This window comes from Juglans regia, chromosome 7, assembly GCF_001411555.2.
Source record: "Juglans regia cultivar Chandler chromosome 7, Walnut 2.0, whole genome shotgun sequence".
Classification (NCBI taxonomy): domain Eukaryota; kingdom Viridiplantae; phylum Streptophyta; class Magnoliopsida; order Fagales; family Juglandaceae; genus Juglans; species Juglans regia.
In genome coordinates, this window is record NC_049907.1 from 6,821,551 (window position 1) to 6,843,952 (window position 22,402).

At 37.1% G+C, this 22,402-nt stretch overlaps 1 protein-coding gene across 1 annotated transcript; it reads right to left on the reverse strand.

The window, feature by feature from the left end:
* Positions 1-2,075: 2,075 nt before the first annotated feature.
* Positions 2,076-14,100, reverse strand: LOC109009387 (K(+) efflux antiporter 2, chloroplastic-like). Its single transcript, XM_018989847.2, has 21 exons — positions 13,852-14,100; positions 11,765-13,487; positions 10,975-11,158; positions 10,786-10,876; positions 10,284-10,420; positions 10,132-10,191; positions 9,931-10,050; positions 9,494-9,562; positions 9,076-9,141; positions 7,920-8,009; positions 7,362-7,466; positions 7,040-7,168; positions 6,411-6,620; positions 5,169-5,318; positions 4,077-4,130; positions 3,887-3,945; positions 3,530-3,596; positions 3,281-3,457; positions 3,112-3,168; positions 2,506-2,580; positions 2,076-2,366 (listed from the first exon to the last, which is right to left on the reverse strand). The coding sequence occupies exons 2-21, from the start codon at positions 13,384-13,386 to the stop codon at positions 2,244-2,246; spliced, it is 3,645 nt and encodes a 1,214-aa protein (XP_018845392.2). The 5' UTR covers positions 13,387-13,487; positions 13,852-14,100; the 3' UTR covers positions 2,076-2,243.
* Positions 14,101-22,402: the final 8,302 nt, after the last annotated feature.

A 22,402-nucleotide genomic window follows, 5' to 3' on the forward strand; every position in this document is an offset into this window, starting at 1 on the left:
CAGGTTTTTCTGTTTGTCTAGGGTTGTGTTTTTGGTCTAGTTTTGGACTTTGTGTTTTACTCTGTACTTTATAGGTATTTTGTATTTTGGTTGGATGTTTTTAGTTTTTGATATCTGTGTTTTGGCATTTTTGTTTATCTATATTCCCCAGGCGTCTGGTTGTAACTACGGTTTTCCTCTGCCATAAGTGAGAGCTATTAATAAAATTTGGAGTACTATCTTCTTCTAAAAAAAAAAAAAAGATTCAATCCTAAATCCTCATACATTAGCATACTTAGAAAATAAAACTCAAGACTGATGAGGTTATTGAGAAGCTATGCCAAGAGGTCTAGACCACTTTTTAGAATTGGAATACCGTTTTTTAAAAAAGCTGAAGACAAGCGCCATGTGCAATCATGGTGCAATCGTAGCCCACGTCACTTTAATAAAATGACAGCATTTCATAAACGGAGCCCCTCCCCCTTCTTCTGCAACCTCTCTTTCTCCCTCTTCATCTTAGATTAGGTGGGAGCAATAACATGAAGATTTTCACTTGTCAAAGGTGCAAAGGCTGAACCCCACAAACTTGTTGAGGATCGTCATCAATGGTACCACTGCGTTGGAACTCTCTTTCCTTCTCAGCTTTCTCACCCTTCCCAACCTGCTCAGCCCACTCTACACCAACCTCACAAGTGTGTTCTCCTGTGTTTGCCAAAATTTGATTTTGATAGCTTTTGAAAATTTTATTTATGAAATCTGCAATTGCGTTCCTAGCTAAAGAAACAATTTCTTTTTTTTTTCAAATTATGGTTTGATGTAAAAAAAAAACAATTTTTTTCTTGTAAATATTTTTTTTTGTATTTTTCCATTCATACTCATATTTATAATCTGTTTAGCTAATTTTTTATAGATTAAATTAGAAGTTAGATTCCATAACATTACACAGTGGTGGTTTATCTTCAACTATCCACAAAATCTTGAATGTATCAATTGGCTCTAGAACTAAAACTAGAAAAAAATATACAGATTTGCCAATTGCTCGAGGTATTTGGCAATTTGCGAACTGGAACTTGGGAGAAAGTTACAAATTAGGTTTGGGAGAATTGAAATCGAGGCTATAAACTGGGAGAGATCTGAAGATTAAGTAATAAGCGAATTGGAAGTGGAAGAAAGTGGTTTGCGAACTGAACTGGAAGAAACTCTGGGTTTAGGAGACCGAGAATCGGGTCTCTTGAGTAATAATACCCACACAACATATTTCACAACATATTTTACAACACATGTTTTAAAGTGAAGATATTTTTGTAAAGTACTGTTACTTTTATAAAATATTTTACTAAACTACTCTTTATTTTAAAATATGATTGTGTAATGTGTCGTAAAAAATTATGTGTGTTCATCCTTTTTCTAGCAGCATTGTTGCTGAGTTCCTGTTGGAACTTGCACCCCGTGAGGCAAGCCTCGGAACCACGTACTTGAATTCAACTAAGGACTCGTTTGTTTTCAGAGATGAGATGAGATGAGTTGAGATTAAAGTTAAAAAGTTGAATAAAATATTGTTAAAATATATTTTTTAATATTATTGTTGTTTTGGGATTTGAAAAAGTTGAATTGTTTATTTTATTTTGTGTGGGGATTTGAGAAAGTTGTAATGATGAGGTGAGATGAGATGAGATGAGATGAGATGTTTTTGGAAAACAAACAAGGCCTAAATATTTTAATCAATAAGAGAAAAGATTCAAGTAAAAAAAAAAAAAAATCAAAATCTATTCACATAAAACTCAACAAAGTTCTAACCCTACTTTTCTTTATCTTTTCTTTTCATGTATCAAAAGATTAAATAAATAAATAAAAATATATATTGTAGCTTTTTCTATTGTTAGTCCAATATCTTCTAAATTGAAAATTAACTTTAAAAAATAAAGCTTATACTATCGAACTTGAAGGTTCATATTTGACAGGAAGTTCTTTACAGTAATGCTTTTAAGCTGTGAAAATCTGGAGAAGCAAAATGACACTCTATAGAGTGTGAAAGGCAGAGATAGTTGGGATTGGGACTTGGGAGGGAGGGATGAGAATTAATGTACTTGTGGAGATGGGAAATAAAGGAATAATCAATAAAAGTATGTCTAAGCAATTGCCTTTTTTTTTTCCTTTTTTTCAGTATGCTCTGTACAATTTATACCAGAGAAAAAAAAAATGTAAGCAGCTCTAAAGTTCTACATGTTCCTTTTTTTTGGGGTTATGTTAATATCTGATATTCTCTATATTGCCAGTGTCCCTTCACTGACTTGGTTCTCGTCTGAAGGATCTGAGGATTGAGTTTTCGGTCGAGTTACCATTCGAGAAAATCCATAACCAAGAGAACTTCCAGTATTCTCGCATAGCTGCACAAATAAAACCATAAAATTGTAATTGTCCCTTTGTATTCCGGTTTTATACGAGACAGGCTAGTTACACAGTTCTGCATTTCGTGGCTAAAGGCATAATTTTTGTTGTATCTGTATTTGGGGGAAAAACAAATACCTCGGTCAGCTCTGACAGATGCCGTGACCTGAATTCATTGATCGCGGCTGCAATTTCCGACATTGGTAGTTTCGTCTGAAGGGGGAACAAAGAGCTAAGGTAAAAAAAGAAACATACTAACCAAAAATAAACATTTAGTATTCGTCTTTGCAAGAAAGTAGTTATTTAATTATACAGTTTTTTCTTTAGGGTTGCATGTAACCGTTCCAACTTACCACAGCTTCTCTCCCTCTTTAGGAAGTAGAATCTTCTATGTAAGCGCATATAATTTAAAACTTTGTTATCTTTAGAGCAATCAACCTAGACCTTGATCCATTTTCCATTTTATAATAATCTAAAATTCTTAATATTAGTAAGGATCGTGGATAGCAGCTCGGTTACATGATGGCAAAATCTATGCACAATTAATGCTGAGGGAATGAATAATAAACCCTTCAATTATATAATATGCAACTCAATTCAATTGCACACAACTAGCCATCACCCAATTTGATTGCCCACTGCATGGCATCACTCAACAACACTAAGAAGTAAGAACATGTCGAAGCACCAAACGGACAAAAAAAGAAGTCCTATATGGACCACAGAGACGATCAAGTTACTTACCTGAGCAAGAACAGCAGCCGCTAACTGTAGACTTGGTTCCAAGGTCTCTGGGACAACCTGCAAGTTATCTCCACAACGTGAGCTCTCATAATTGGGAAAGATGAATTATATATAATCATTTTTTTTGCTTTTCTATAATTAGATAAATAATGTGCAGCAGACAACTTACCGCTGTAGCCCCAGCCTTTTCCAAATTAAGGCCGTGATCAACATCATGAGCTCGGACAAAGGTCTTCACATTGGGGAAATATTTGCTCAAAGCCCAAACTGTTCTATAATTTGCACCTGGGCTATCTAGAGTTATTGCCGCTGCAGATGCTCTTTCGGCACCAACTTTGTGAAGGACCTAGTCATGCAGTATAAAGCAAGTCAAATAATGAACCTGCAAGTAAGTAAACTTTCATACAGTCTGCCACACCTCTCGACTGCCAGCATCTCCAAAATACACAGGAAGGTCCAGGGCACGTCCAACTGCCACTCTATCACTGAAGACAGGAGATATAACGTTCATGTCATTGGCTGAGATATAATGTTCCAAGATTATTGAGCCATGCAGGCAACTAGTAGACTCTAACATATATGATTGCACGTACATGCAATCAAAATTCAACACTTCAACTAAGAAGACTACTTTTGCAATATTTTTAATGCATCCATTTCCTAAATGAAGGACAATCACATGTAAACACATCCCAATTACAGATTAACAATATGGAACTAATCATCCTGAATGAAAGAACTGTATGTCAGTTATTGTTCTAAGTCAATCAGTTACCTCCTTACATCAAGAGCAACAAAAGGGATCAATCGCTCTGAAAGAAGCTGGGCAATGATCTGGGAACCAAAAGCAGAAGGAGGGAAAAAGATACTACAATTAGAAAAGCTCATATATTATGTACATACTTGATTTGCCATATCAATGATTTGATACGAATTTATTAAATGGGACCTCCAAGTTACCATACCTGACCAACTCGTCCAAATCCACAAATGATTATGTGATCTTGCAAATCATCAGTCTGGAAAATAACCAAGCAGAAATAAATCAAGACTAATTATTGAATCATCTGTCTGCCACCATTGTATGAGACACAAACAAAAGATATCCAAATACCAGACTATTTTGTATGCTGCAAAAATTATATGATATAAAATGCCAGAGACTTCCTCGCAAATCAAATTGTCACATATTGAATTGGCCAGACATCAAACACAGGAAACGCAGTTGACTGTGACACCTCCCATATTAAGGAAACTAACCTCTTAAAAAGTTGATAGGTTGCCATACCACCAATCAGGAAACTCAATCCAACCAATCTTCCGATACAATTACTCATATACAAATGGAGTAAAGTACACAAAATTCATGTTGAAATGAACCACTTCACTATGTTTTTCACATGTAAACTTCAAAACATTGTAGTAGAACACAACAAGCCAAGGAAATATATCCATTCCATTTTTTTTTTATGAATAAAATAAAAGAAAAAATATATCCATTATATAACAAGTAAAACCCTTTCGGTTTACTTTTGTGAACACAGAGTGGCAACAAGCCAAGAAGGAAAGCAACCCAATATATGGACATGATTTAAACTATATACCAATTACTTCCTAGTGATTTCCAACAGCTAGGTACATTTGAAACTGCAAAAAGGGCATAAGCTTCTGTAAACTGAATGCAAAAGAATTCCATGGACTCAATATAAAGTCATTCAGGAGCAGACTAACAGTGCAACTGCTGTTAAGCAAACATGGTCACCATGTCTATTCTCTATTATTTTAGCCCCTTTATACTTGAAAATAGTTAACTTACATGGAAAGAATAACATTTCATCTTTCTTGAGCATCTGAAAATCATTTAATGTGTCACAAAAATAATGATGAGTCACCAAACTGGTTTTTGATGACCGCACTTCTGAACAGCAAAACACGGTGTATTTTTTCTTGTAAACATGAAGTTATGTAAAAAAATTGGCAAAAAAGCCTTCCCTAGATATCAAAAGCTGCTTTAACTCTCAATCTTTGCAACCAATAGCAGTGAGTTCACACTTTACCTCACTCTCAACAGGTAATAAACTTCGAACATCATGCAGCTCAAAGCGGGAGGCAATTAACTGGCCTCCAGCAGCTAGCCAAGGTGTGAGGGCCATTGAAATTCCCACCACCAGAAACAACAATGATGATAGCTGAGAAGACATTATACCCTGCAGAAAACACCAATCATTGAAATCGTACCTGGAAAAATATCATTTTTTTTTTACAAATGCATTGGTTATAATCAGGAAAATGATAACAATTTTTTTTTTTTTTAATGACGGGGGAACCACCCCACGGCAGAGCCATTAGGACTTAGTGACCACCCTCGGGGAGACTAGCACAGCAACCCACCGCCATGACCTCCCACTTAAATCGCAATTTGAACCCAAAGGGAATCGAACCTATGACATGGGGCTCATGCGCACAAGTTCGCCCTTACCACTTGGGCTATCCACGGGTGGGTATGATAACAATCTATGTTTCCTAACCTCTTTTAATTTTTATAAGCAACCAAATTTCATTAGAGAGTGGTAGTGGCACAACCCAATTACAATAAAAATATGCATAGGAGAGTTCCTTGTTGAGGGGAAATCAGAATTGGTCCTAGCAAGTAGGACGAAAGCAACATTGGAGAAGTTGGAATTGTAATGCCAACAAAATAGAGAATTGTGCCATAGAAATACAATGTGCTATACACTCACACTTGCTATTGTGGTGTGAGTGTATAGCACATTGTATTTCTATGGCACAATTCTCTATTTTGATTGGCAGTACATCCACGGGCTTTTCAAAAGTTCTCGTGGTCTACATCAAGGGGAACAGTTATGCCCGTTGTTCTTAGTATCGGTCTTGGAAGCTTTGAGTAGCATTTTATGTGTAATGGTCGATAGGGGAATCTTATCAGGTTTTTCAGAGGACAAATAAACAAGGATGAGCTGCTAGTGTTTCATCTCCTTTTCATGGATGAGACATACGTACTCTATGATCATCCAGAGGATTCCCAACAAGTAATTCAGCAAAACAAGCATGGTCTAGCCAAACTTTCTTCCTGTTCCCCTCTAAAACTAGGCCCGTCAACATTACGAAAATTATTCGAGCATAAATAAGACCAAACACCTAAATAGCCATACCAAACATCTAGGAGGCTGTCCAAATAATGGAGAAGGGTGTTTACTATGAATCATAAGTACAGAGTAATCTGTTAAATGCAAACCTCTCAAGTCTTGCAGCTAAAAACAATTATAGTTTGTAAGGAAAACCTGATTAACAGCTTCGCCAAATGCCACAAAGGCAAATTCTCCACCCGGTGCAAGTAAAAGACCAACTCTTATTGCAGATATTATTGAAATACCAAAAAGCCTACCAACTAGAGCAACCAATAAAGTCTTTCCACCAATCAAGAGTCCCAATGTTCCACTAATCACTGGAAAGTTGGAAACAAGAAGTTTTGGATCGATAGACATGCCAACCTGAAAACCACAAAGACTTCCATCAATTGCACATGGAGCATCATTGATCAATATATTTTCAATTAATGGGCTAAACTCGAGCAAAGTCTTTTACTTAAATATCAAGTACCATTTTTGTAAGTATTGCAGTGTGATAATCAGTACAATTTTGTTCATTTTGATAAAAGCACCAAAAATAGCCAAATGATGCCTTATAAGGTAGATGACCTGAAGCCGGAAGATTTCAAACAGTGCCACAAATGATTTCCAAATTTAGAATTTCTCTTATGGATTAACATCTAATACAAGTGATCAACAAGTAGCTTTAATACAACAATGCTTATGGGCAATTCTTTTTATAATTGAAAATATTAATGAAGAAAAAATAAAAATAAAATAAAAATAGATCTTAGAGAAGAAAGTCAGCGTAATCTCCCTACCGTCATGAAGAAGAGACCCAATAAAAGGCCACGATACGGAGCAATATCAGACTCAACCTGTAAGGAAAATTCAGTTTCTGCAAGAAGCAATCCAGCCAAAAATGCTCCCAATGCCATGGAAAGTCCAGCCTGCTCCAAGGAGGACGAAAAGAGATGGTTAATTTTTTATTTTTATTTTTGGTAAGTAAACAAATTTTATTGACTGTTCAGAACTCTAATAGAAAAAACAAAAGGCATGCCCTAAGCTAAGTAGGAACGAAAAGAGATAGTTATTACTAAGAAATACATGAAGAACAACCAACAATAAGATGCAGAGTCATACCCTGGCTGTAAGTAGACTGGTACCCAGAATAACAAGCAGTGTATTGGCAGAGAATATTTCTGCATTTTGATTTTCTGCAATTTGCTTATAGATTGGTCGAAGCAACTACAAAAACCAGAGAAAGGAAAATTAATCCACAAGCTGTATTTCATTATAAGAAAACTTCATAGATATAATAATGGTAGCCATTGTGATCCAAGTCCTGACAGGAAAAAAAAATCCCAGGCATCTTCTCAAGACACAAAAAGAAAAAGTAACCTTTAAAAAAATCCTACAACCATGAGGAAAATAAGTTTTAGTAGCATCAGGGCATCAACAACCTAGAAAGGGGCTCTATTTATCACTTGCAAATCCCAAATGGCCCAAAAAACTAAAAAGGTTTATCAAGATATCCTGAGATGATATTATGAATGGCAAATGAGCCAGATATCAAATCCACAAAACTAACCAGAACCTTAGCACTTAATCTGTAGCAGATTTGAAGTAATATATGGTCAGAAGTGGCCAATGAAAAGTAGTGCTAGGGTCATACTAATCTCACAGATTTCTGAAACTTACCAAACGTCCACCAGCAATTATGGCAGTGATGGCAACTACTGCCTTAACGGCAGCCAGTCCAAGAGCTTCAGCAATGGCTTGGAAACCAACCTGAAAAGCAGCAGATGAATTTTTCTCAAATGACAGAAAAAAGTGATACAAGAAATCATGACAATAATAACAACAAACAATTACGAGTAAATAATTTCCATATCTATACTCAAAAAGAAGAACAAATAATTATTCTGCATTAAATGATCAACATCAAAATGTGCAGAAAGCAAGGTTGGATCAGGAAGTTTGGGGTTGATCTATGAATAGCACAGGATTTGGAATGAACACCACCGGAGGATGCAGATCATTCCTGTCATCTTATCATGTTTGACTGAAAAAGAACTCCAAGAAGTCTTTAGTTAGCTAAATGATGAAACAAAGATGCAGAGCCAAAGAAATTTTGAGAGGGAAATAGAGAGAGAGAGAGAGATGATAATATGAAACTCTTATTTAGTAAACAATGCAATATATCCATCTGTAGTGTGACACTATTAGTGTTGCACTTTTTTTTAACTATTTTTCCATTAACAGATTTTTAATGGCGTGAACTTTCATGAATTTCTTGTATCACTAAACTAGCATGCATAGGCAATGCTCTTGTATATGTCTTATATACTTGGGCTCTTGCCTATTCTCGTGATCAATAAAATTTTGTTTACCAATCAAAAAAAATAAAATCCGTTAACAGATTAACTTGACCCTGCCATATATTTTCTTTTGTTTTCTTCTAATTTCTAATCAACCATCTTTAGCCCTTTTTTGCAAGTAATATAAATTTATTAAGAATGAAAAAGGCAAAACCCAACTAATAAGAGGAGCACCGAACTAGAAAAGTAAAGGATCAAGAAACTCCTGAAAGCAAGATAAAGAAAGAAAGTCAAAAGCAGCCATTCAGTGGAAGAGGGTTTCAAAGAAAAAAGCTTTGAATTCCGACACCGTCTTCTCACGGTCTTCAAAACTTTTATCATTCCATTCTCCCCATATTTTGTTCAATTATGTTCATAACACATTTTTTGAGTCATGAATAAGTAATAGTAGTGGCTAAGAAAAAATAAGTATTCATGGCATTCACCATATTTGATAAAGCCATTAAAAGGAAAGCCAAAGTACAAGAAATTATTACCCCTCCTTTGGATGAATTGGGTGAGATAAGAGGAATGAGTATCAGCAAAACAACAACAGCCAAATCCTGTAAGAAACCGAAATAAATGAAAGCAATTAACTTTATGAAACTAAAAGAGTAAAGTGCAGCAGGAAAAAAAATCAACAAGAAATGGAATTCTACACGTTCTAATCAAGAAGCAAGGCTATATGGAAGCAAAATACCAATATTATGCATCTTTACATATCGATTTTATATTTTCCGCCTATCATACTGTGAAGATAAAGCAAGCACATAACGAAGCAAGCAACGGTGTGTAGGTCCGCAAGTAAGAAGCAGTTCAGTCAGGCATATCATCTGAATAAAGGAGCTGCAATATCTTGCACAAGGCATTTATTTCAAGGAAAGATGCTTCTTAAGCTGTAATTTCAAAACTAACCTGGAAAAGCAAGACAGAAAATGTGGCTCGCCCATGTCGTGATGTGCTCTCACCTCGTTCCTGCAACACCTGCAAAAGAGGTCGACAAAATTTGATTCACTTATCAATTGAGAATATGTCAAATTGTGAGTTCCTGCCGTTTTCACTGATATAGAAATATGTTTAGCAACATGTTCAGCATGGAATCAGAGCTGTGATAAGCCACATTATCATAGAATCATGGACCAAGTCTAATGGGTGCTTTCACAGATTTTGCAAGAGGTAGAAACAGTAATTAATATTGAAAAGACACAACATAATCCAGACTCCAGAGGATACACAAATCTGTTGTATGGGTATAACACTAATGCAAAATAGGGAAGGGAGGGTTGTAGTACGAGGAAACAGGAATTTCCTAGAAGTAGGAGCAAAATATGCTCATTACAGCTACCTCTTACCTGGAGTACAACAGCAGTGGATGATAGTGCCAGGCCATTCCCAATGACTATTGCAGCAGGACTAGGCTGCCCGCAAACAAAATGAGCAACCAAGCCAACCACCACTGCTGTCACTAAAACCTGCATTTGTATTGCATATAAGGCATCTAAGGAGAAACCAAACACAAATAATAACCAGAAAAGATGAAGTTTCACAATCACCTGAGCAGAGCCTAATCCAAAAACATATTTCTTCATGGAGCTTAGCCTTTCAACAGAGAGCTAAAAAACCCAGTTCAAAGCATCAACTGATGATTTTTTATTAGGACATGTAAAATGTAAAAGTACAGCAGAATATTAAAAATAAACCCAACCTCAAGGCCAATATTGAACAACAAGAAAACAACTCCAAATTCAGCAATTGCCTTTGTCCCATGCACATGGCGAATGATGGACAGGCCATAGGGCCCAATCAGGATGCCAGCAGCCAAGTAACCAAGAACAGGACTTCCTATAAATTGCAGAAGATAAGATATACACCATCACTGAGACAATGCATAAGACTTTGGACATATATATTAAAAAGGAAATAAAGGCCTGGTGACATAGGCACAGATGATGTCTTGGCACATAAATAACCAGAAAAGCTAGTCACCATTTCTGGCTAAGTCCAAGAAAGAAATAGAATGTAAACAAGGAAACTGAAATATAGAAAAGAAAAAGGCCTCTCGGTAATTTGTCGATTAACAGTTATTGTCAGTGATATGGGATCATGCACCTAAACAAATTCAAATTCTAAAAGCATCTACAACTACAGCCTTAGTACATTCAATAATAAAGTTCGAGGGTCGTGACGGATAATACGAATTCAAATACCTCCAGGAATTTTTTGAAAGGTAGGCACAAATATTACGCTAGCAAGCAATAACCACAACATGTCGAACAGGGAAGCTTCCTCCTCATTCACCTAAGAAATGATTGTGGAAATGATGAGATAAAAAAATTATAGGCATGCAAGACTTAATACTAAAAGACAGAAGCAGTGAAGAAAATATGATGGCATGCCTCTCCAGGAGGAAACACCGCAATTAGCTTTTTAATTCTCTTAGGTAGTTTCCGCAATTGTTGAATCAGAGGCTTTGCACTTGAGGAAACTTCTTCAATACCAGCTTCAATACTAGTGCTGATGAGCTCAGGAGGTTGCAGCAGCTGAGCATTCCTCTCCGCTCGATTAGCATAAAAAGAGACCCTGTTAAGATTTCAGCATCTTGTAATCAGTGGGAGAAAACAGTCACACCGCATATAACAACCTAATCAAAGAGTAAGGCAGAGGATATTCTTTCTGAAAAACCAAGGAAGAAAATATCTATATGTTTAAGGCATTCAAGTACTGCCTGCCTTTTTCGGGGTAAGTAAAGACCCTATTAGCCAATGAACAAGAGAAAAGCACAAATGGGAAAACAAGTTGATGAGACAAGGACAATATTATTAAGAAAAAAATAGTCAGTCCTTACTCCTTAGCATTTACACATAACATTCGAAAAGAAAAGAATCTCTCGAAGATCATTCTCTCAGAGTTGCTTAGAACTCCAGAAATCTCATGCCAGATCAGAGCACTCATGCTCACCCGAGACAATAATATTCACCAATTATGCAATATACGAATTATTTAGAAAAGCAGTGTAGCAGGATTAAAAATATAAATTTAAGTAATGAAATTTTATTAGAAAGAGCAAAAGGTGAAACCCTGGTACACATGATTATACAAAAGAAACACCAATCTAGAAGGAGAGAATGAAAACAAAATATTTAGTAATGATAATCAAAACCAAGAAGTAGCATTTCTGATACATACCCTGCTCCAAATAGCAACAACCCAAAAACTAGCTTAGGCCCTTGCTTCCTCACAGACCCCATGAGACCCTGGAAAACTGATGCTAGAGTCCACTCAGTCCCATCTACAGTAAAGGAGAAAAATGATGCAGAAAAGAAGCGAGAAGATTTCTTCAATAATGCCTTGGGAGAATTAAAGGGTGATGTCCCCTTAGTCAAATCCTTCTGCACATCCTGCTTTTTTGATTGAACCACATTCTTAGATTTTTCTGCCTCTAGTTCAGCTTCCTTAGGTGAGTCTAAACTTAACTTTCCACTCTCATGATCACTTGAATCATCAGATTGGTTCACGTATTCAAAATTCTGATTGCTTTTGCCAGGCAGACTATCTGGTAAAGGCTTGACAACAAAAGAATCAGCATCAGATAGCACATCACTGTCCCTTTCAACAGTAACATTATCAGAAACACCTTGGACAATATTCTCCTCCTCAATGACAGACTCTTCACTCAGGGACTGTCCTTGGATGGTTTCTGCATGATCAACATAAGAACTGGACAGAGATTTCGCTGCTTTCTGTAATGCAATCTCTGCATCATTCAGTCGTTGTGTGGCCTCAAGTTCAAAGGCAACAGCTTGCTCAGCTAAAAGCATTATGTTCGCTACATCCTCCTCCACTTTCAAGGCACTCAACTGCGCTTTCTCCGCAACTTCGTTCAACTTGTCCACTTCCTTCTGCAACTCCTCCTTTTTACTCTGTAGGAACTTCAACTCTGCCTCACAATCTGTCAAATTCTCTTGAGATTCTTTAATCTCGTGTTGAGCAGCTAAAAGTGCTTTTTCCTCTTCATCAGACCCTTCCAAAGAATCAACTTCTCCTTTTGCAGCCTCCAAAGATTCTACCGCCACTTTAAGCCTTGCCTCTGCTAATGAAAGAGCCATTGTTGCTTTTTGAACAGCCTCCTTGGCAACAGACTCTTCATTCACTATTTCCTGAATAGTATCAAGGGTAGAATTAACATCATTCCAAGCATTTGCTGCTTCATCCTGTAAAGCAATTGCAGTTTCTGATATTCTCTGGGCCTTTTCTTCAAAAACGGTACTATTGACATGCGCAACTTCCAGCTCTCTCGCTGCCTTTTGCAACAATTCCCTCAGTTCATCCACACTATGCGCCTCCGCTTCTTCTCCCCGCCTCTTTTCTGCTCTGGAACCATTTAACTCACCACCATCAACTCCTGAGCTCTCATCACTACTTTCCATGAATTCCACATTTCGACCATTCCCATTTACATATGCTAAAGAATCATTACTCTGACACCATGACTGAACTGCTCTTGACCCTTTAAAAACATAGTCAAAGCCACAAAAAAATGATAGTCTCAACTTTGAACTCCACAGTTGACTACCAGAATCTCCAGTGGACACTATATTCGAATTCTGAGAACCATTAGAAGCAATATTTCTTTTAGTCTTCTTATTCAAATGCGATTTCAAAACAATTCTCGAATTACACAGAAAGTTACAGCCAGAGTATCTGCTTTTAAACTGCAGATGCGAATCAAAATGATCCAAAATCTTATAACTTGTGCCTTCACAGCCATGGAGCACATTTAGCTGCTGAAAACTACAGGCAAAATCCATATTTCTCAAACCTTTGTGGTAGATAACTCTATAGTGCACAAATCTTCATACACCAAGTCGACAATACATTTCAGATACTCACTTCAGCCCCTAGTCAACACCTGGTGAAAGAAAGTCAATTTCAGAAAATGAAACGCATGTACAATATTACTGAATCTAGTCCTCATTACTTGCGTATAAAACCGATTTTCTCCTACCCTAGAACAACGTATACTTGCATTGGGATGTTGCAAACACGCACCATACGCACATATATACATGTATGTCTCTATACCAAAATAACGTGAGTGAATAAAAAATTGTCACTATTTTAAGCTGCTAGCTACGAGCACCAATTATACTCGCAACGTGAAGATAACTAACATCTGTGTATATACATTTATGCGGATGTACACTTGCATACAGACATGTAGCATGTATTTAGCATGCGAGTATATGCATCTATATAAGAATGGTTGGACTAACCGATCATCAGCGCGAACTTTGGAGAGCGAGCTGAGAAAAGCAATGGCAGAACTTCGGGTGAAAAATGACGGAACTACTAACAAATTGACTTAAATTTAAATTAATTGGACTATTATTTTGTGCAGTGAATGAATGCAAATTTTCGCTACAGGCTCTGCTTTCTCTCTCTACTTTCTCGGTGTTTGTTTGGGAGGTAAGAAACAGTGAGTAAATGAAAGTTTGCCGAGAAAATATGATTAGTGGACCAACTTTCACTTGAGCGAATTTACAGAAATGGCTAGATTGATATTATTATATGCGCTAGGAATATCCTCAAAAATCCTATTCCCACTCGCCTGGATCCGCGTGTGAAACACCATCCAATGGTGCGTGCGTGACGTTAGATTTCAAATTTTTTATATTTAAGGATAGTTTAGATGTTGAAGTGAGTTGAGTTGAGATGATAAAATATTATTAGAATATTATTTTTTAATATTATTATTATTTTGAGATTTGAAAAAATTGAATTGTTTATTATATTTTGTATTGAAATTTAAAAAAGTTATAATGATGAAGTTGGCAGGCCCACAACTAGTCCAGGGCCTTCATTGGTGGTAGTTCTTTGTGGTAATTAGCATGTAGTTAAGTTGGGTGATAAGATCTTCTGTCCGTGCTTCTGGTTCATCTTTGGGTCGGAAGTCTGGATGAGTAAGAACTTGTAAGAGCCTAACTTAATCATGAGAAGGATTGCAATCGAGTCGAAGGTGTTTGAGATAAGGATGGAGGGGCGTGAAGTGCTTATCACGGAGAGGGGTTGGAAAGGATCGCAAACATTGAGGTTGGGCTGGGATACAGCATGCTGGGTCTTAAGGGCTTTGGAGGAGTGTTCTCAGCATGGAAGGAAGGAGTATTATTCTGCTTACAGAAATGGTAACAAGGGATACATCGCACAGAAGAGCTTCAATTCCTGTGGTTGTTTCTTGGCCATAGTGGAGTATAGTGGAGAGGGGCGTCGGAGATTCATCTTTATCCCTGGGGAAAGGGAAGGAATGGGGTGGAGGAGGCTTGCAGCAGTCATGAAGGATGTGAGTAACAAAGGTGTTCAGGGGAGAAGTCTTCCATCTTCAAAGTCGACAGTAGCTCGGTCTTATTTGGAGGTTCTACAGACACCTCGAGAGGGGGGAAACTCTGCTTCGGCAGGCTTGAAAAGAGTAAAGGAAGCTCCTGTTGGGGTAGGTGCACAGAGGCGGGAAGGTGATGGCAGAGGCGAGTATGGGCATAAGGATATTTTGAAGGATTTGCGGGATATGCATGTAGCTTTGGAAGAGATGGCTGTTAGAGTCAATGGGATGATACGGTGCGTTTTGGGTAAATGTGTTATGGGCTCGAATTTGGGCCTGGGGAGTGGGCTGGAGTCTGAAGATGCAGACAAGGCTCAGCCCAAACTTATTTCCGGATCCATGCCCAACCAACCGAAAGCTTTGGTGTGGAGGAAGAAGCCACTGTTCGGGGCGGACTCAGAGGTGGGTGGGTCAGTGCCTCTGACGTCGGCGATGCCTCAGACGGTGACGACGCAGGCTCTCGAAGCTTCGTTGGAAGTAATACCGCCTGTAGCATAGTCCGTTAAGCATGGAGGGGCAAAACCAGGCAGTTCTGCCTCAAGATCAGAATCAAATGACTTGGCTCCTGCACAGACTCAGTCGACGGTAGTAGTGAAGGAGATCCCGAAGTCAATCGTGAGGAGTAAAGTTGTCTCTCTCGGGAACAAAGGCAAGACAGTTTCGGCTCAAGCCCGAGACTACGTATCGGAGCCAATATCAGCACAAACGCTTCCACTATTGGCACAGATTATGCCGATAGGCACAATGGAAGCTTCGGAGGAGCTTCAGGTGGTCCACCATGGTCTAGAAAGGGAGGCAGGGGAAATTTTTGAGGATGTTGAGGGACAGTGTGAGGTTTTGACGTCTATGGTCACCCATACGAGGGAGATTGAGGAAAATGGCGAGGCTTCTGAGCTTCAAAATGAGCTGGAAGGTCTGAAAGAGCTGAGGAGGAGATGGATAGTTCATCTCCATTACAAATGACTCCTCTTCAGATTGTGTCGGAGGAAACTTCAGATTGGGTCTTTAAACAAGTGGAGAAAATTCAAAGCTGTGTGGGTCTCTTTTATGAGGGGTATGAAGATCAACTGAGGGCACTTTTAGTTGCTATTGAAGCTGGTCGGTCCACGGTAGAGCAGTCATCTATGAAAACGAATCGGGAGTTGAGAAGATTACATTGTTCCATTAATTACGACAATAAGGAGGGTACCTCAGGGAGGAACCGATTTAAGGGGAGGGATGCCATATCTGTTAATGAAGCCTAAAATTATGTCGTGGAATGTAAGGGGGATCAATAATGTCAATAAACACCTTCGTATCAAGTCTATTATTCATAGTTGGAAGATTGATGTTGTTTGTCTTCAAGAAACAAAATTAGTAAATGTGGACAGAAATGTTATTAGTAGCTTGTGGAGAGGTTCATTTGTAGGCTGGTCTTTTCTACCCTCTTCAGGTGCTTCTGGTGGAGTCCTAGTCATGTGGGATAGTAGATTTGTCAAGATGGTTGAAGAGTGTATTGGAAATTACTTGGTAGCATGTGTTTTAAGGAACGTGGAAGATGGGTGGTCGTGGGCATTAGCAAGTGTCTATGGTCCCAATAGGGATCGGGATAGGAACCTGATATGGGATGAAGTATCAGGGTTATATTCTATGTGGGATCTTCCTTGGTGCATTTGTGGGGATTTCAATATTGTTCGATTCCCAAGTGAAAGGGCGGGTCTTTCTTCAATAACTGCAGCAATGGAGGCTTTCTCACAGTTGATTTTCGACTTGGAATTGTTGGATTTGCCGTTAGTGGGGGGTGAACATACGTGGTCCAACTCTAGAGGCAGTTCAAGATTAGACAGATTTTTAGTTTCATCGTCGTGGGAAGCTCATTATCCGAAGTTGTGCCAAAAACGGTTCCCAAGGATAGGATCGGATCACTTCCCCATTATTCTTGAGTGTGGGGGTATTCATGAGGGCAAACGGCACTTTAAATTCGAGAATATGTGGCTAGAAGTGGAGGGCTTCGTCGATATGGTAAAAAATTGGTGGCTGTTGTACCAGTTTGAGGGGACCCCTAGCTTTGTTTTGGCTTGTAAACTTAAAGCTTTAAAAGCTGATTTGAAGACTTGGAACAAGGAGGTTTTCGGGAATGTTGAGCAGCAGAAAAAAGTCCTTTGGGATGAGCTCCAATCCTTGGAAGCTGATGGGGATAGAGAGGAGAGTTTGGCTAGCTTGAATGAAGTAAAAATAGAACTTGAGAGGGTTCTTTTGAGGGAAGAAATATCATGGAGGCAAAAATCGAGAATTCTTTGGCTCAAAGAGGGGGATAAGTGTACTAGCTTCTTCCACAAAATGGCTAATTCTCATAGACGTAACAACGCTATCGAAATGCTAAGAGCTGAAAATAATCTCCTTACATCACCGGCTGAGATCCAAGAGCATGCTGTGCAGTATTTTAGTTCCCTCCTTAGGGAGACGGAAGATTGGAGACCTAAGATAGATGGATTGAACTTTGCAGTGGTGGATGCTTCTTCGAAAAGCCGGCTAGAAAGGCCGTTCGAAGAGATTGAGGTGCATCGGGTGGTGTGTGGAATGCGGAGAGACAAAGCTCCCAGGCCGGATGGTTTTTCTATGGCATTTTTTCAGGATTGTTGGGATTTTGTGCGGGAGGATGTGATGAAAGTTTTTCATGAATTCTATGAGTTTCAGAAGTTTGAGAAGAGTTTGAATGCCACTTTTATTGCATTAATTCCAAAAAGAGTGGGTGCTTCGGAGTTGAAGGAGTTTCGCCCTATTAGCTTGGTAAGTAGTGTCTATAAGATTATTTCAAAGGTGTTAGCAAATAGAATGAGCAAAGTGATGGGGAAGATCATTTCCAAATCTCAAAACGCTTTTGTTAAAGGACGACAAATTATAGATTCGGTGTTGATTGCAAATGAATGTGTAGATAGCCGCATGCGAGAAGGGGCTCCGGGGGTCCTTTGTAAGTTGGACATGGAAAAAGCATATGATCATGTAAATTGGAATTTTCTTTTGTATATGCTTAGAAGATGCGGTTTTGGTGATAAGTGGTGTGGCTGGATAAGTCACTGCATTTCAACAGTTCGCTTTTCTATTCTTGTTAATGGGCAGCCTTGTGGGTATTTTCCGAGTTCTAGAGGTTTGAGGCAGGGGGATCCCTTATCTTCCTTCTTGTTTGACATTGTTATGGAAGCCTTGAGTCGAATGGTGGAGGCAGTGGTAGGAGCAGGATTTATCTCGGAATTTTCAGTGGGAACCAATCCTAGTGGCCCCTCTACTATATCACACTTGCTTTTCGCTGATGATACCCTCATTTTTTGTGAGGCTGTTGGGGAACAAATTCAAATTTTGAGAGCTGTCCTGCTATGTTTTCAAGCCATCTCGGGACTAAAAGTGAACTTAAGTAAATCGGAATTGGTACCGGTGGGAGAGGTTCATAATATTCATCACTTGGCTGAATTTCTAGGGTGTAAAGTTACTTTTCTGCCCATAAAATATTTGGGACTACCGTTAGGGGCATCTTTTAAGGCCAAACATATTTGGGATGGAGTGATCGAGAAGATAGAGAGGAAGTTGGCAGCTTGGAAAAGGACTTACTTATCTAAAGGGGGTAGGATTACTCTTATAAAGAGTACCCTCTCTAACATTCCTACTTACTTCCTATCTTTATTCCCTTTACCAGTTGGTGTGGCCAATCGTATTGAAAAATTATTTAGAGATTTCCTTTGGGGAGGCTTGGGAGAAGAGATCAAAATTCCCTTAGTAAGTTGGAAAAAAATCTGTTGTCCGATTGCTGATGGAGGTCTGGGTATTCATAGTCTATGTAGTTTTAATAAGGCGTTGTTGGGGAAGTGGCTATGGAGATATCATGGGGAAGAGGAAGCATTGTGGAGGAGGGTGATTGATTGCAAGTATGGTAGTGATTGGGGAGGATGGTGTACCAAGGAGAGTAGGGATTCGTATGGAGTGAGTCTATGGAAGTTTATTAGGAAAGGTTGGGGTCACTTCCTAAAACAAGTTTACTTCTCGGTTGGTGATGGCTCAAAAATCAGATTTTGGTCTGATGTTTGGTGTGGGGATATTGAATTATATCGAGCATTTCCGGTTGTTTTCAGGTTGGCAACTAATAAGCAAGCTTCAGTTTCCGACGTGATGGTATCTTCCAATGGAGTGGTGCTTTGGGATGTAGGCTTCTCCAGATCTGTCCAGGATTGGGAAGTAGAGGAGGTTACTAATTTTTTTAAACAGTTGTATTCAGTGGTGTTAAGAAGACAGGGCAGGGACCAACTTTGTTGGAATCTAACAGCCTCTAAGAAGTTTACAGTTCGGTCTTATTATAAAGTGATACTTAATCAGCACCATATTGGCTTTCCTTGGAAGAGGATTTGGAAGGCTCATGTTCCGTCAAGGGTGGCTTTTTTTGTATGGACAGCAGCAATAGGGAATATTCAGACTATTGACAACCTGAGGAAGCGTGGAATGATTGTTGTGGATTGGTGCTTTATGTGCAAGAAAGAAGCGGAATCAGCGAACCACCTACTACTTCATTGTGAAATGGCTAAAGTGCTATGGGATGGTGTGTTTGGAAAGGTTGGGCTGTGTTGGGTTATGCCAGAAGCAGTGGTCGATTTCCTAACATGCTGGACTAACTTTCAAATGCATACTTGTCCCCAAGTGGCAGTTGCTTGGAAAATGTTGCCTTTGTGTATTATGTGGTGTATTTGGTGGGAGAGAAATGAGCGGTGCTTTAATGATCGGGAACGCAATAGAGATGCATTTTGGAAGTTTTTTATAAGCACTCTAATTAGCTGGTTCTCTGCTATTGTACTGAAGGGAGGGGGTGTAAACGCGTTTTTGTCTTCGTTTTTCTAAGTCCTAGAATGTATTAGGTGTTTCTTGTGTGTACTTCATGTGTACTCGGGCTATGCCTATTACATTGTTATTAATAAAGTTATTACTTATCAAAAAAAATGAATTGAGATGAGTTGAGAGTAGTTTATATTCCAAACGCACCCTTAAATTATTAAAATTAAAAAACTTAACTGTCATTAATTATTATATATATATATATTTTTTTATCTTAGGCAGCGCTATTATGTCATCCAAGTTTATGGACTTGATGTGCCTTCTATTGTAAATTCTATCTTTTTTTATTTTTTTTTAAATATTTTTTGAACATCTTTAAATATTGTTTTTTAAAAAAATTAATATATTAATAGTCATTTATTTAACTATTAAGTAAAATAAATTAAAATAAAATAAAATACATGAACGATCAAATTGATGAGACAAACTTAGACGACATAATATCATTTTCCTCTAATTTATACCATATGCATGTTTTTTTATGTAATACAATCGTTAACAAATTTTTAAGATGACCTTTTTATGAATGTAGCGAGGGTCATAAAAAAAATTTGGATTGAGAATATTTATTTAGAAGGTTTGTAAAAGTAATGGACCTATTTTAATAAAATAATGTTATATACAGTTTCAAAAAGTACACGTATAAGGATATATAAGTTTCACGCACTTTTTTTTTTTAAATATATAAGGTCTGCTGTTAAAAAAAAAAAATTTATGTAAGCTTTGAATTTATTCACTTTTTTTAAAGAAAATGTACAAGACTTGTACAGTTTAAGACTGTAAATATCATTTCTCATTTTAATATATTTGGACAATATGGTTAAGCGTAGTCCATTCATAACGAATTGTTTGCTTCTCTATCTCTCATACAAAATCAAAGGCTCCATATCTAATTTTCGCCAAAGACTTCCTCCTCCCTCTCCTTCCATCTTTTCTCTATTCACCTACATTGTCTATCAATATTTCTTTTATTTAGTTTTATTCTGCTTTCTTCAAGGTCGAAAAAGACAGATCTACAGCTTTCCGACAACTCCCAAAAAACATGCACGGCCCATGCAGATTCGCAGGTCGAAAATCGTTTAGAGAAAAGTAGTGATTCTATAAAAATCATTGTGCGTGGTTTTCACGCACCACCCCTTCCGGCAGTTCTTCTTGACACACAAGTCAGATCACAAAACTCGCCACGCCAAACCTTTCAAATTTGATCTTTATGACTGAAAAGAGATAAGTGTGTTGTTACCTTCACATGCCGTATTAGATTTCGAAATTGATTCAAATTGTAATCATTCATTTTTCACATCTATTTTACTGCTTTCCTTTTTGGTTTCCTTATTATAAATTAAAATTAAAAAAAAATAGTTAGTCTCTATGAAGTTTGTCTGACCTTTATGCAGAGAGTGTTACCTTTTAGACGTTTGTCTGTAGAGAATATCAACAATAGTGAAGACTAGACCAGTCAAAAAAGAAAATAGTGTACTTATGGAGCTCCAAATATATTATTTTAGTTTATGATGTCATGTTTAATATGGAAACATCTCAAAATGTATCTGATCATGAATGTAATTTTTTCTAATAAATGAATGATGATTAAAAGAAATGCTTGCTCATAAAGTATTCATTTAAAGAAATATGGTAAAGTGTGATACTTGGAAGTAAGTACTTGTTGTATATGAGTATTACCACCATGATTCTTGTTGTACTTTTAAAGTCCATATAAAGTTTCTATCAATTTTAAAAAATTGATGTAACATATTGGGCTAAATATGAGAACGTACGGAATTATAAATAGACGAGATGTTACGTTTAAAATTATATAAAAATAAATTTATAATTTGACATGATTTTATATGATATTTTAATTTTATTTTATTATAAAAATAATTTTATAATTTAATATATCATATTAAGTTATATTAATTTATAAATTTATTTTTATTAAATTTTTTTATAATTAAAATATTTTTTTATAAATAGGTATGATGTGACACATATAAATTATAAGTAATAAATAAAGATAACTAACTACTCATGATAAGATGTAATCATTGGTGTTAGGTACCAAATATCGTATATCTCGATTGGAAATGGTCTAACGCTATTATAAATAGAATGGAAAGAATATTTAGCCCAACATAATACTAAATATGTGCACTCTAGAGAGTTGGTGAAGATGAATAGCATTGGCAATGCCAAATCCAAATTATTGTGATTAGAATTTGAAGTTTTGGCTATAGTTAAATTTTTTTAGAGGTTAATTCACATTAGACTAATCATCATAAAGTTAAAATAGTAATATAATATTATATATTTTAATAATATTTTGAAAAATTAATATTTTGAAAATACACTTGTATTAATATTAAAATTTAATATTTTGTAAATATACTTGTATTTAATATTTAATAATTTGTATTAATATTAAAATTTAATATTAAAAGAGAGAGGTAGTTGAATGGAAAAATCATAAAATATTGATTTGGTCCTTTTATAGTAACTCTCCAAATATAACCAAAGGCCCTAAATTACTGTAGCTCAAAATTCTAATACTTTCCCTTTGACTAGTCTGATGCAGGAGTTTTAACTAATAAAAAACCTGA

Coding starts and splice junctions, on each gene's coding strand:
- LOC109009387 (XM_018989847.2), bottom strand. CDS start 13,386: ATGGATTTTGCCTGTAGTTTTCAGCAGCTAAATGTGCTCCATGGCTGT. Junction 10,192..10,283: donor TGTTCAATATTGGCCTTGAG/GTTGGGTTTATT, acceptor TGGGTTTTTTAG/CTCTCTGTTGAAAGGCTAAG. Junction 6,621..7,039: donor TGGGTCTCTTCTTCATGACG/GTAGGGAGATTA, acceptor TGTGGTTTTCAG/GTTGGCATGTCTATCGATCC.